At 43.0% G+C, this 15,462-nt stretch overlaps 1 protein-coding gene across 7 annotated transcripts in view; it reads right to left on the reverse strand.

Moving 5' to 3' along the window:
* Positions 1-15,462, reverse strand: part of PPP2R2B (protein phosphatase 2 regulatory subunit Bbeta) — a 495,413-nt gene that overhangs the window by 88,108 nt on the left and 391,843 nt on the right. For all 7 annotated transcript variants that reach the window (XM_037800851.1, XM_037800850.1, XM_037800852.1 and 4 more), the window contains one exon: positions 8,826-8,938. In XM_037800851.1, the coding sequence (XP_037656779.1) occupies positions 8,826-8,938 (113 nt within the window). The remainder of the gene's footprint in view (positions 1-8,825; positions 8,939-15,462) is intronic.

Below are 15,462 nucleotides of genomic sequence, written 5' to 3' on the forward strand. Positions count from 1 at the left end.
GAATAATGGATTGCTAGTCCACAAATGTAATACTACTTTAAACCTTTTCAACATGTTATCAAGCTTTTCTGAAACTCCTGTCTCCAGGTCAATGACAAGATGGAAGGAAGAGGAGAAAGCTAATAACATAGACTGAGCATCTACTGATTGCAAGGCATCATGCTAGACATTTTCAACACGTTACTCTATTTTATCAGTTTGACCCCTGTGGGAAGAACACACAATTATTTCCATTTTACAGATGATGGCTGAGACCTGGTCAGAGTCATAGCCATTCCTTGGAGACTGTATTGTGTAATGTTAAGAGCACAGATTCTGGAGTCAGACTGGACCTGGTTAAAAGCACGACTCTACTACTTAGTAATTATTTGGGCAGGTCACTTCAGCTCTCCTTATCAAATGATCTCATCTGTAAAATGGGGATAACAACAGTACCCACCTCACAGGGCTGCTATCTGGGGTCAGTCAGATGATGCTTCTTTTAACGTACCTAGCAGAAGGACTGGCATGTATTAACTACTTAATAAACATCTGCAACATGATTACTGCTACAGCACACTGGCTCTAGGTGGGCTGACCCATGACTTGTCAAGGTGTAAGAAGGGGAAAGAACTTGAATTATAAAAGGCCTACTAGCTGGCACTCAACTTTAGCCACAGTGGCTTGCAGAAGCTCATTCAAAATCATATTTCTTACTTAGGACAGAGGCAACCAAATTTCAACAATAACGTTGTTCTCAGATATCTACAAGGAACCCTGGGGTGGAAAGAGGGAAGAGGAAAAAGGAAAAGACTTAAAAAATTGAATCAGAGAACTCCACTTCAGAGTGGACCTCAGAGGTCATTATGCCAGTGGCTCTCACTCCCAGCCAGTCTTCCAAAGTGCTTTGGCCCTGCTCCTGGAGATTCTGAGTCTGCCAGCTGGGATGATTTAAGATGCTTCCCGAGTCCAATGGATCACCCAGGTTTCGTAGCCCACCTGTTCTGAAGGCACAGCCTCCTTCTACAGTCTCCTCTACAGGCTGCTCTCCAGCCTTGCTTACGTATTTGTATCGTGGTTTACACTGAACTTTCAGAAGAATATACCAGGCATTCTATTTTAATACAAGAGGCAGGACAGCAGCATGGAATTTGGAAGCATAAAGACATGAATCCAAGTCCAAGGATACTACTTACCTAGCTGTCTGACCTCAGGCAAGTTGCTTAACCTGTCTAGCTTCAGGTCCGACATCTCTAAAATGAGGAAAACATCAATACCTACCCGTATAGGTTTACATTGAAGATTAAATTAGCCAGTCTATGCAAAATGCTCCCGGAACACAGCAAATGCTCAATAAACGTTTGCTCCTCTTGTTATTGTCTAATTGAATTAGATGCTTTAGCTAACACTGAACACAGCCAGAGAGCAGGAGAGGAACATCCTCAGTCCCAGCCCCCAAAAGGCAAAACACATCAAAACACAGAGGCCTGTCAGTGAGGGTAGTGCCTGAGGTTCCTGTGGAGTACTTTCTGATCCCGTAGCCGAAACCCCGTGACACAGATACAATCAGATAATGATGGCAATCAATGACAATAAAAGAAATTATTATTTATTTTCATAAACACGGAGTATGTGCATCCCGCTGAGATACATGCATCACATGTCAGCACTCGCTTTCGGGGCAGTCAATCAATGGGAGATCTCAATATCTGCCTGCCGAGGCAGGAGCGGGAGGGAAGGCGCAAAGGGTGAGAAATTACCCACGCCGGAGTGACATATCCACAAAGTTAATCTGATCCAGGGGGACCATCCGGTGCCACTGCAAGCCTGTGAATATGGAACAGGCTTGATTGATTTTTCACTGCAGTGGCTAAACACTTCATTGTTATTTGCAACAAATGTAAGGAAAGGAGAGATGAAACCGTAAGAGGATTGGATATTGAGCCCCCAGAGCAGTAATAAATCACAAAATGAAGTCTAAAAAATTAAAAATGGTTAGAGGAAGGCTGGATCTGTGTCCTAAGAGGCCTGGGTTATCAAAGTATAACCCAAAATTAAAACCTGGAGCAGTGAAGGCTGATCCTCACTCTACTGATAAAATGCTCTGAAACTGGCCTGGGGTTACCCACTCTCCCAGGCTGAGCGTCACCACACGGTCACCATGGAGGAAGCATGAAAGCACACAGGCAATGGACAGACAGAGAGGGCCTGATTCCCAGTTCTAGCTGTGTGAGCCTGGGTGAGCATCCCAGCCTCTCAGTCTGAGTTTCTCCTTTTAGAATGGAGGATACTCACAGCTACACCACTAAAAGGTGGGAAATAGCAACGCATAGCCTGATGCCTCTCAGCATCCTTGGAATCATCAAATGAGATCCTCAGTGTGAAGGCCCATCTAGCCTTTAAGATGCATCCTGAAAACCTCTTCCTGATTCTATGTCTTCTCTGCCCTGTGCCCCCTCTGAGCTGCCAGGACAATCTTCTCTGCTTTTCTCAGGACACTTACTCTCATCTCAAAAGGTGGCCTGGGGACCACCTGCACCAGAATCACCTGGGGGTCCTGTCAAAGGTATCATCTCTTAGGGTCTAACTCAGACCTTCTAAATCAGAATCATGAATGATGAGGCCAGCAATGGAGTTCTAAAAAGCATCCTGGGTGACCACGACACCCACTGTAGTTTGAGAATCACTGCCTGTGCTGGTTTGGATGTATTATGGCCCCCAAAACGCCATTATCTTTGATGCAATCTTGTGGAGGCAGACATATTAGTGTTGATTAAATTGGAATCCTTTGATTGTTTCCATGGAGATGTGACTCAATCAACTGCGAGTGAAACGTCTGATTGGAGAACTTCCATGGAGGTGTTACCCCGCCCATTCAGGGTGGGTGTTAATTGGATCACTGGAGTTGTATAAAGGAATTCACAGACAAAGGACCTCTGAGCAACTGAGAGTGACATTTTGAAGAGGAGCTGCAGCCTAGAGAGGAATGTCCTGGGAGAAAGCCATTTTGAAACCAGAACTCTGGAGCAGAAGCCAGCCACGTGCCTTCCCAGCTAACAGAAGTTTTCCACACGCCACTGGCCTCCCTTCGGTGAAGGTATACTTGTTGATGCCATAGCTTGGACACTTTTATGGCCTTAAGACTGTAACTTTGTTACCAAATAAACCCCCTTTTATAAAAGCCAATCCGTTTCTGGTATTTTGCATTCTGGCAGCATTAGCAAACCAGAACACTACATAAATTAACTTCAGGATGCAGTCATTTGTAACTTGTCTCCACCTTGCTCCTTGAGGACAGGGAGCCTCTCTCATTCATCTTTGCAGGCCTACTTTGTAATATGTACTTAGCACAGTGTCTGGCATATAGTAGGCACTCAATAAATGGAATAAAAAATACACTGAAAAGTCTTATGTGTCAGATACTGTCATCCCCATTGTCATTTAAACCAGTGGCCATGCAATAAATAGTCCCACATATCAATGAAGGGAAGAAGCTCTGGGATCAGACCTGGGCTCTCTATTCTTAGCTTTGCCACTTACTAGCTGCCTGGTATTAAGCCAGTGCTTACCTTTCTGAGCCTCTGTTTCCACATCGGTAAAATGGGCAGGATGTCCAAGTCACAGGGTTGTGAGGAAGAAAGAGTTGTCAGGTGTACAAAATATTGCTCAGCCAAGAGCCTGTCATTAGGAAGGTCTGAACAAATATAACTGATATTATTAGTACATTTTAGTGAATTCTCTAGAAAAGAGATCAGGCAGTTAAACCAGTTGTTTCACTAAAAGGACTGCTCTTTTGGGAAAACTAGTGGTGTATTTTAGTTAACCTGCCTGTTTTAATAGTCTGTTAACAGGAATCCTCAAGAAGTTCCCCTTCTAGGAGTCAGAGCTGGTAAATGCTCATAACAATTTGCCATGGTGTCTTAGATTGTGGCTAACCACCAATGGGATTAGAAAACAGAAGTTGTAGAGAGTAGTAATTAAAAGCCCCGGATTTGTAGTCAGAGGGCCTATGTTTGAATCCTAGCTCTGCCACTTTCTCATGGTAAGAACTTGGGCAGATTCCCTGACTACCTGGAGAGTCAGTTTTCCCTTCTGTATAATGCATTCATTCAACAAATATTTACTGAGCATCTACCAAATCCATGCATTGTTTTAGATGCTAACATTCAGCAGAGAACAAAACAAAGTCCCTGATTTCATGGAGCTTACATTTTACTGGGAGGAGGAGGGACGAAGACAATGAGCAAATGATATATTAGGCAATGACTTAAAGGGCAAGATAAAGATACAGTGAATGGGAAGATGTTAATGTGCTATTTTCGATGGGGTATTCTAATAATGCTTTTATGATAAGGGGACACAAGCAGAGACTTTAATGAAGTGAGGGGCTAAGGCTTAGGCGATCCAGAGAGAAAAAAAAAAAGAACCTTCCTGAGAGGGATATTGTGAGAACTAAATGATATCAAGATATAAAAATTCAGTACCTGGCAGACAGTAAGCACCCAATAAATTATGGCTGCCATAATAATAATAATAATAATAATAATAATATTATTATTATTATTATTATTATTATTATTTTACTTCTACTGGCTCTAGGAATGTTTGGATAAAATCCATTAGAACACTCAAGCTCATTACATCTCGTTCAGGTTTTGGGCTGTCATAATAAGTCAAAAATTGGAAGCGCACACATTTTGGACCCCATATTTATCACTAATTACAAAGCAAATTTCAACCTGGCATAGGTTTCCACCCAGCGAACTGGCAGTCAACCATAATGAGGAAAAGAATAGCTCCAGACACATCTTACAGGGAGAAGAATGCCAAGTGTAATTTCTCATCACCCAGCTCCCATCCTAGGCTGATTAAGTCATTTGAACAATGAGCTGCTGTTACATAGATAGGGCTCTGAGGGCCTCTTTCCCCTGGGGATTGGAAGTCTCTAAGCTTGCATCAGGTTTGAGGACACAGGTCCCACAGCAAAGCAAATACAAGTTTGATTCTCAGACTTGCGTGGTCGTGAGCATGTTACTTAACCTCTCTGAGTTGCATCTGTTAAATGGGCATTTTAACAGTGACACATCTGGCGGGGTAGCTAATGGAGGTGGACGGCACAGCATTGTGCTTGGGATATAGTAAGTGCTCAATAAATATAAAACCAGCATTTTCACCTGCCAAATACCTGTTCTGCTCCCCTCACTGGCTGTTCCAAATGGCTTAGATAGGGAAATACTTTGTGATGTTAACCATACTTTATAATTATAAGGTGTTATTATTAAATTCTCATCAGAATTATTGCTTTGAAAGTTATCCTATTGAGCAGTGGTAAGTTCTCATGGAAGGGCTTCTCATAGGCTTTCTAGGTAAAGAGTGATTGGACTTGAAAGGCTATCTTCCATGAAAAAGGGGGAAAAAATTACTACATTCTTACTTTGAAATGCCGAGCCTCCCAGCACTGAAACAGAACCGGTTCATTACTCAGTGAGAATTAATTAACTGTCGAGTATTATTAAACATTCTCCCTTTCAAGATTCACGCAGAACCGGAAACTATGAAAGTGAGCGAGAGGCAATCCTAGCACAGGGAGAAAAAAAAAGCCACAATTGCTGGCAACACAAATTTCAAGAACAGAGCACATTAGTAAATTACAGTCTGATTAATATCGCCTCTGCTAGTTTTGTGTTTGGAGTCATTGTTCTGATTCTGAGGTCTTAGGATTGCCTGGTTCTTCTACTACTGGGATCAAAAAGGAAGTAAGGCTGGCCTTTTCAGTGCTTGCAGAGAAAGAACGCTGGCATGTGGATGTTTATGATTCAATGCAGGCTATTTGAAAGCCTAGGTAGGGAGAGGAGGTGAAACCAGAAACGGGTATTTACGTTTATAGCAAATGTACCAAACTGGTACAATAACTGCTGAAATGATTGAAAGGTAATAGAGGTTCACAACAAACAACTGCTCCAAGGAACTTTAGAAATTAAGAGTCCAATGACAACAGACTTCCTTGTCTCAAGCAAAAGCGGCACGTCTTAAAAATGCAGATTCCTCTGAACCACCTGACTTGCTAACTAAAATCACTAGAATGGCACCTTTGGCTGCAGAATCACTGAGTTTTGCCAGTCCTCTGCTATGCAGCTTAGAAACTAAGCATGGAGAGAAGAAAAGAGATTCATTGGCCCAGGATCACACAACTAGTTAGTAAAAAAGCAAGACCCAGAACTGTGGTTTTCCAATTCCCTGCCACATCTCAGAGCCTCCTTCCATGTTTGAAATAAACACGTCCACTTCATTAGCATCACACTTTCCATGGGGAGAATCTCTGCTCCTGTGGAAACTTAAATACATAGACTGCTGTCTTCTTCCTTGTGGGGATGGACTTCTCCAAGGTTCTAAACAGTCATGAAAACACACGGACAACAGGAACACCTACGGCGAACCACAGGTAGCATCTGGAAAATGCAATCCACATAGCAAAGAGGGACGAGTTAAGTCTGGGCATAAGTTCATTTTTATGCTCTGCTCAGTGGCACCTAGTCTATTTTCCCCACTGGGTTGTAAGAAAAGAAATAAAACAACATGAAGTAAATCTATGGCTAAGACATTTAAAATGCAGTCAGGAGGCCATTCAGGTTACTGCTATGCTCCTTTCAGCCAACTGCCAAGGTGTACAAACCAAAAGCAACAATGTTTCTGAGAACATCTGGATGCCATGAAACAACTACAAGATAACAAAATCAGTAAAGTGTCTTGCTTGAAGAACATTTGGAAAGCCCCGAATAGCCACCAATCACAATTCTTTACAAACAACTTATGTCATATTTTCCTTTAAAAACCCTTGCTTGGAAGCCCTAAGATGGGATACGGTTTAGGTTGCTACCTGAATCTGTGCTCCCTGAAATGCAATTCTAAGACCCCGAAGAAATGTTTTTGTTGCCTTGCAGCCCAGTCTGTAATTTCCCGGTTGATATTTCCAATCTCCTGAGGGGCAAAAGAACATCTCATTCCTGTTGTGTCACCAGCACAGTGCTTGCCACTTAGTAGATAATGGCAAATGGTTTGTAGAGTGACTACAACAGTATAAAAAGAGAAATATTATGAATTTTCTCCTATCAGTAGAGGGTAATAGCAATGCTAATGAAGATGATGACAGTAATGGTAAAACAACAGCAGGGAACTAACATCAAGGAGTGCTTTCTGTGAGCCAGGCACTAAATGGGCTAAGCTCTTTATTATACACAATCTTGTGGGGTTCTCACAACACTCCCAGGAAGTAGCTACTATCATCATCCCTGTCACCCAGATGAGAAATTGGAGGCATGAGGCATTGAAGTAATTTGTCCAACATCACCAGCCAGAAAGTAATAGAGCTGAATTCTAAGCCAGACTGACTCAAAGTTTGTACTCTTAACTACCCTACTCTTCCGTTTCCAATACCTCTGAACCTCTGGAGCATCAGGGGTAAGTTGGTGCCACACCTGCCCCATCAGATGAGGCAGGCTTGCCTGGCAGTTATCCACGGTTGACGGCACCAGTTGACAAGAGGAAACAGAGCAGCCAACACTTGTTGGCTAAGAAGGAGCTCAGCTGAAGACCATGTAACTATTAGCAGGGACTAACACGCAACAGCCTAGCACCGTGGCCAGAAGAGTCTGTGCTCAGAAAGTACCTGCTGAATGAACACACAAAGAGCTGAATGAATGAACGAATGAACGAATGATTAAAAGAACAAACGAACGAATGAATGAATGAATGAACAAATAAACAAGTAAGCTAATCGGGCACAATTCCCAGATCTACTTCCAAACCTCAGGCAAGAACCTCTTTGCCCCACATATACTTCATCGTCTGCCTTCTCAGTGTTTGGTCTTCAGCAGAACAGCTGGTTTCTGAAAGCACATATTTTACAGTTTTGAAAGTCCCTTGGGGCCAGGCTGGTCCCAACATGTGCCTGCCTTACAACTCACATTGACTGCATCCCAAACCAAACTCATCATCCAGTTCTAAACTATTTTATCTACACCTGGAGAGCCTTCCCTTAAAAGTCTCCGTTTTTAGAAATCCATTTTCAACACCACCTTGCTATGAGGCCCTTCCTGGTCACCCAGAACCAAATGTAATTTCTCCTTCCTTTGCAACTTTCTGTCTGTCTGTCCTGCTCATTGTATTTATCTTACTCTGTTTAGCATATTGTAAATATTAAATATGTACCATTTGTATACTGGTCTTACAAGTCATCATTCCATATTAGACTATATGCATTTCTGGAGGGCAGGAAGGAAGTTTCTCAGACTATTAGCAGAGATTGTCTACTGGGTACTGGCCAAACAGAAAGGGCTTCACATCCTCATTACATTTTATCCTCCTAAGTTCATGAGCAGTACATATTATGTTCATTGTTCTGCAGATGAAGAAACAAAAGAAACTTGCATGACTAAAGCGCAGAAAGCTTAAGTGACTGAGATTCTGGTACATGGCAGAATTCGAACCCAGGCCCGTGAGATTCTCTGATGTTTGTGTTCTGAATCACACGACTTTCCATCTGAGTAGTCCCATGCCCTGCCTAGCACAGAAGGTGCTCAAGCCACCTTAGACGATGTGAACAGACAGAAGCTAAGAATATAGTAATGTATGGCAATGCCACATGGGTGAATCCTCAGGGAAAGGAAAAAAAGCTTATAGTCATTAGGGGTTGGCACCTTTCCCACTCCTTCCATCTGCTGCCAGATATTCAGGAGTGTTGAACTTCTGCCCTCATGTTCGAGTTGCGCCCCACACAGCTACCCGCAAGTGGCCAGCCTCAAGAGACCTCCCTGCCCCTGGTGGCCGCTGGAGCTGCCCGTGCTCACCCGCAGGGTTGTGATGGTGGCAGGGTCCCGGAGCCGGCCCTCCTCATCTTTCAGGTTGTAGCCTTCCGGCCTCTTATCGCGCTCGCTGACTTTCCACAGCTTCACAGTTTTATCTGCAGGTAGCAACCAGAGGAAGTCAGAATTACGATGGAAATAAAGGTAGCAGGGTAGAGTTTTGGGGGCAAGGGTGCAGGGAGAGGGGGAGGTATGGATGGAAGGAATTGCTATAGAATCTGGCTCAATGGATAGGGCTTCAGGGCAAAAATCTTGTGTCATCTGAAGGCAGAGCTTCTGTTTCAGTCCTAAAACACATATTGTGCCGAGAAAAATAGCTTTCCTTGACAATTGGCTTTTTTTTTTTAATTAAATTCAGTTTTATTGAAATATATTCACATACCATGCAGTCATCCATGGTGTACAATAAACTGTTCACACTACCATCAGATAGTTATGCACTCATCACCCCAATCTATTTTTGAACATTTTCCTTACACCAGAAAGAATCAGAATAAGAATAAAAAATAAAAGTAAAAAAGTAAAAAAGAACACCTAAATCATCCCCCCCATCCCACCCTATTTTTCATTTAGTTTTTGTTCCCATTTTTCTACTCATCCATCCATACAACTGGATAAAGGGAATGCAATCCACAGGGTTTTCATAATCACACTGTCACCCCTTGTAAGCTACATTGCTATACAATCGTCTTCAAGAGCCAAGGCTACTGGGCTGGAGTTTGGTAGTTTCAGGTATTTACTTCTATCTATTCCAATACATTAAAACCTAAAAAGGGTTATCTACATAGTGCATAAGAATGCCCACCAGAGTGACCTCTCGACTCCATTTGGAACCTCTCAGCCAGTGCAACTTTATTTCTTTCCATTTTGCATCCCGCTTTTGGTCAAGAAAATGTTCTCAGTCCCATGATGCTGGTTCCAGATTCATCCCCGGGAGTCATATCCTGCGTTGCCAGGGAGATTTACACCCCTGGGAGTCAGGTCCCATGTAGGGGGGAGGGCAGTGAGCTCACCTGCTGAGGTGGCTTAAAGAGAGAGGGCCACATCTGAGCAACAAAGTGGTGCTCTTAGGCACAATTATATGCAGGTATGAGCTTCATAAGGGCAAGTCCCATGATAGAGGGCTCGGCACAAACTGCCAGTCCTCGATGTCTGTGACAACAACATCAGCAACAGCCCAGGTGAGGAAGTCCAACTCTTTCACGTTTTCCCCCAGCTCTTCAGGGTGGCCCTGCGACAATTGGCTTTTTAATCTCTAGCTTACACGGTAATTTGGATGATTCAATAAAAATATTTTTTGAACATTGAATAACAAGAGTAGATGTATGTCTAGCATTTATTATGTAACTATGGTAGCACTTTACATGGAGAATTTTTTTCATACTCAAAATAACTCTGGGGAGGTAGTTCCTATAATCACGCCTATTTCATTGTCCCGCATCACTTAAACACTGTCTTTGCCAAGACCTGAAGAGCGCTCCATGACTCGCACCTTCTCATTCTTTGACCTTTCTTATTCTGACCCTTCACCCCTCATCCTGTCACTCACTGCTCCGGGTGCATGGCTTCCTCACTGCTTCTTGTATACATAAGTCCACTCCTGCCTCAGGGCCTTTGCACTTTCTGTGCCTTCCGCCAGGAAGCCCTTGACCTTTTATTTCATATGACTCGTTCCTTCACTTCGTTCTCTTGGTTCACGACCCGACCTCATGAGAGGATTTTTTCTAACCAATCCATGTAAAATTGCGGTCCCCATCATTCTCTATCTCTCTTCTCCTGCTTTAATTTTCTTCAGAGTACTTGTTGCTACCTGAAAACTCATTACATGCTGAGTTACTTTTTCTCTGTCTCCCTCACCAGAATGTAAGTTCGTTGGAGACAGGGATTTTGTTTCATTCATCACTATTCCTCCAGCATGTACAAGAGTGCCTGGGACATAGTAGGTGTTAATAAACATCAGTAGGATAAATGAGTGAATCTAATCTACACAGTACACAGTGCATACTGCTAGGAAAAAATGTTAAGGAGATTGATCAAAATGCTCCTTTCTCCTTGTCATCTTTGAGTCTCCAGCTACAAACCACCTTTCTTACCTTTGTACTCTCCCAGTACTTTAGAACTTTCATGATGCCTGTCACTCTCTAAAGCATTAAAACAGGTGAGAGAGCTCCCATGCACACAGGGCTCAGACAGGCGCAGGGGTGGGGAGGGCATGATGAATAAAGGGGACATGGGGCTCCGGTCAGCTGCAGGGGACACTCCCCACCCACAAACGTTCAATTCCATTTCTTAAAGAAACATGTTTGGCTGAACAAACCATGCCTGTGAGCCATGTGCTTGGTGGGCCCTGCGTTCATTATTTGTACTTGTTTTAACTTCTCCTCTAGAAGGCAGAGCCTTGTTTGCCTTCTTTGTACCCTTCTCTATGCCTGGTCAAGGTGGACTTTAGAATCAGACATCCTTGGATCCATTCCCTACTCCAACTACAGTAGTCACATGGCCCAAGGACAGGGATCCCCAGGCAGTATGCCTGTAACTTCTATTTGTTGAGTGACAAACAAATAAGACTGTCAGATTTAGTAGGGAAAAAAACAAAAAACAAAACAAAACAAAAAAAACACAGAATGCCCAATTAAATTTGAATTTCAGATAAACAATGGATACTTTTTTAGTATAAATGTATCCAAAATAGTGCAGACTTACAAAGATACTATGCCTGGCTTTCCTCATTTGTAAATTGGGGCAAAGAGTGCCTTCCTCCAGGGGCTCTTGTGAGGATGAAATGAAACATTGTATGTAAAGTGCTTGACAGGGCGCTGGTTCTAATCATGGTCCACAAATGGCAGCCATTATTAGAATTAGCAAACTGGGCAACTGTTTCGCAAATAACATGTTGTCCTGACAGCCAGACCAGAAAGCATTAGCTTCACCCCATGATGATGGCAGCACACCCTGTTTCCTCTCTACACTATAGTCAGAGGAGAAAAAGCCACCCCTGGTGCCCTGCTTAACCCCTTTTCTCACTCCTCCGTTTCCCCTCCTAACCTCCTGATTCCCACACCTCTGGGAGGACAGACCTTCCAAGCAGGGGACGAGGCCCATAGTACTGCCTCCCGAGAAGCTGTCAGAAACAGATGCCTTGTGCTCAGAGGTCTCAGTGCGTCACATCGGGAAGTGGGCTTTCAGAGGCAATTTGGCCACGTTAGCAGGTGAGTGTCTCCGTTTTTTAATACCTGGGGATCACTGAGGCTGGTCCCGTCGACTGGCCCTCCTGGCAAGGCTGTGAAGCGTGAGACCTGTGCATGCCGAACTGTGGACTCACCCTGCCTTAAGCCGGGACAGAATCAAGGCAGCCTCTCCCAGCTTCAGGGCTTATTTTAGAGCTTTCTATCTGTATGCCAGCACACCTCTGTTCTCGCCCTCTGTGGATATCCTGCTTTTTAAACTGCTTTCCAGGGTGAGAAAATAAAACATGGGCCGTATTTATATGGTCACTTCTTGATTAGCCACTGGTTAGCTGTGGCGCAGAACAGCCCAAATCATGCACTTTAACACTAAATATTTTCTGTTGCTAGCTTTGGAATGTATCCCATCATATCTGTGAGGCAAGTTTTATCTTATACATTTTTTCTTATTATGAATGACAAAGAAATAGAGAAATCATGGGTAAACATAGAGGATAAAAATCACCTATAATCCCTCTAGCCAGGGACAATTGTTGTTAACATTTTCATAGCTCCTTCCAATGTTTTCTCTTTGCATACTTTCTTTGGGGGTACAAATATAGAATGATGTTGCATATGTGGATTTTCTATTTTTTCGTTTTATTTTCTTGCTTTTATTGTACAAGAACTACATTTAATTGTAACCAGAAAATGAAAATGAGCATTAAGTTTAAAAAATCAAAATCTCCTTCAGTTCCACTCCATAGAGATAAATCTTATGAACATTTTGTGTATACCCTTTCTTTATATTTGTGTGTGCAATTATATAACTGCTTTAAATAAACATAATAGAAGATGGCGGATTAGGAAAGGGCAAAAAAAAAAAAAAAAAAAAGTCTTTGTGAAAAATACTAGATAAAAGACAGAAAGTGCTCCAGAATACCAGTTCCAGCATTTCACCAGCTGGACGGCGTTTGCTAAACCCATAGGGACCATGCACCTGGTGAAACTGAGAGTCTGCATTCTGAAACAAGTGAGTGAGCCTGCTGGAGAACCGGCAGCCACGCCGCAGTCGGGAGAAACCGGGGGTTGGTGTTTGGAGACGGATTAGTTTAAAAACTAAAAAGTAGCTGCGGATCTGGCAGCGACAGCTGCACAGTCCAGTGCGGTGGGAAATGCATCCCACAACCCATGCACACACCTCAGTATCTGGCGTGGATGATAGCCTTTCGCACATCTGCAGCTAATTGTCCCGGAGCTAGGAAGGCAGAGGTCCGTGAAAGGGGATAATTACCATGCCCCATACAGCCATCTTTCCAGCAGTCTAGGAATGCCCCTGCAGGGCGCCGCAGCCCAGAACTACACCGCACACCCCAGTGCAGTGGGAAGTTTGTCCCACAACCTGTGCACACACCTCAGTATCTGATATGGACGATAGCCTTTCACATACTCGCAACTAACTGTCCCACAGCTAGGAAGGTGGAGGCCCGCGAAAGGGGGATATTACCATGCCCTGTACAACCATTTTCTCAGTGGGCAGGGAACGCCCCTGCAGGGCCCCAAGGCCCAGAGCTTCCCTTGGGATCTACGCTCACCTGTGACATAGCATAGTCTTCCCTCAGCAGAGGACCTAGAAGAGCACTGCTTGGAAGAGGGACCCACTCGGGAGTCCCAGGGACTATACGCCAATACCAGGGGCTTGTGGTCTATGGCAGAGACAAACTGAGGAGACTAAACCAAAGGTTTGGACTTCTGCAATAGCTTTAAGTCTCCAGGAACACCTGGGGGATTTGATTATTAGAGCCACCCTGCCTTCCTAACAGCTCAGACACACCCCCTATATTCAGGGCAGGCAGCACCAAGTACACACGGAAATTTAGTGCACCAACTGGACCCCCACAAGATTCGGACCCCCACTCACCACAAAGACAAAGTTGGGAGAACTGGCTTGAGGGGAATAGGTGGCTTGCAGGTGCCACCTGCTGGATAGTCAGAGAAACTGAACTCCACCAAGCTGTAGATCTGACAAATTAGAAATAATTGTTCAAATAAGTCTACACATCCTAAAAGAACCCTATCAAGATAAGCAAATGCCAAGAGGCCAAAAACAACAGAAAATTTTAAAGCATATGAAGAAACCAGGAGATATGGATAACCCAAACCCAAACACTCAAATCAAAAGTCAGAGGAGAAACAGGACTTGGAGCAATTAATCAAAGAACCAATGAAAAACAATGAGATCATGGCACAGGACATAAAGGACATGAAGAAGACCCTAGAAGAGCATAAAGAAGAATCTGCAAGAGTAAACAAAAAAATAGATGATCTTATGGAAATAAAAGAAACTGTCGATCAAATTAAAAAGATTCTGGATACTCATGGTACTAGATTAGAGGAAGCTGAGCAGCAAATCAGTGAGCTCAAAGAGGACAGAATGGAAAGTGAAAGAACAAAAGAAAGAATGCGGAAAAAAATCAAAATAGATCTCAGAGATAAGATGGACAACACAAAATGCACAAATATAAGAATTATTGGTGTCCCAGAGGGGGAAGAGAATGGTAAAGGTCTACGAAGAGTATTCAAAGACATTGTTGGGGAAAACTTCGCAAACCTTTTAAACAGCATAAATACACAAATCATAGATGTCCAACGAACTCCAAACAGAATAAATCCAAATAAACCCACTCCAAGATATATTCTGATCAGATTGCCAAATGCTGAAGAGAAGGAGCAAGTTCTGAAAGCAGCAAGAGAGAAGCAATTCACCACTTACAAGGAAAATAGCCTAAGTCTAAGTAGTGACTACTCAGTGGCCACCATGGAGGCGAGAAGGCAGTGGCATGATATATTTAAAATTCTGAAAGAGAAAAACTGCCAACCAAGAGTTCCTTATCCAGCAAAGCTCTCCTTCAAATCTGAGGGAGAGCTTACATTTTTCACAAAGAAACAAATGCTGAGAGAATTTGCTAATAAGAGACCTGCACTAAAAGAGATAATAAAGGGGGCCCTAACAACAGAGAAACAAAGAAAGGAGAGAGAGGTATGGAGAAAGGTTCAGAACTAAAGAGATGCAGTAAGGGTATGTTAAAGGACATTAAGAGAGAGAGGAGAAAAATATACCTGACAAACATAAACCAAAGGATAGGATGGCTGATTCAAGAAATGCCTTCCCAGTAATAACATTGAATGTAAATGGATTAAACTCCCCAATTAAAAGATATAGATTGGCAGAATGGATCAGAAAATATGAACCATCAATATGTTGCTTACAAGAGACTCATCTTAGACATAGGGACACAAAGAAACTGAAAGTGAAAAGATGGAAAAAAATATTTCATGCAAGCTACAGCCAAAAGAAAGCAGGGGTAGCAATATTAATGTCAGATAAAATAGACTTTAAATGCAAGGATATTATGAGAGACAAAGAAGGCCACTACATACTGATAAAAGGGACAATT

The sequence above is a fragment of the Choloepus didactylus genome, chromosome 13 (genome assembly GCF_015220235.1).
Source record: "Choloepus didactylus isolate mChoDid1 chromosome 13, mChoDid1.pri, whole genome shotgun sequence".
In the NCBI taxonomy this organism is placed as follows: Eukaryota; Metazoa; Chordata; class Mammalia; order Pilosa; family Megalonychidae; genus Choloepus; species Choloepus didactylus.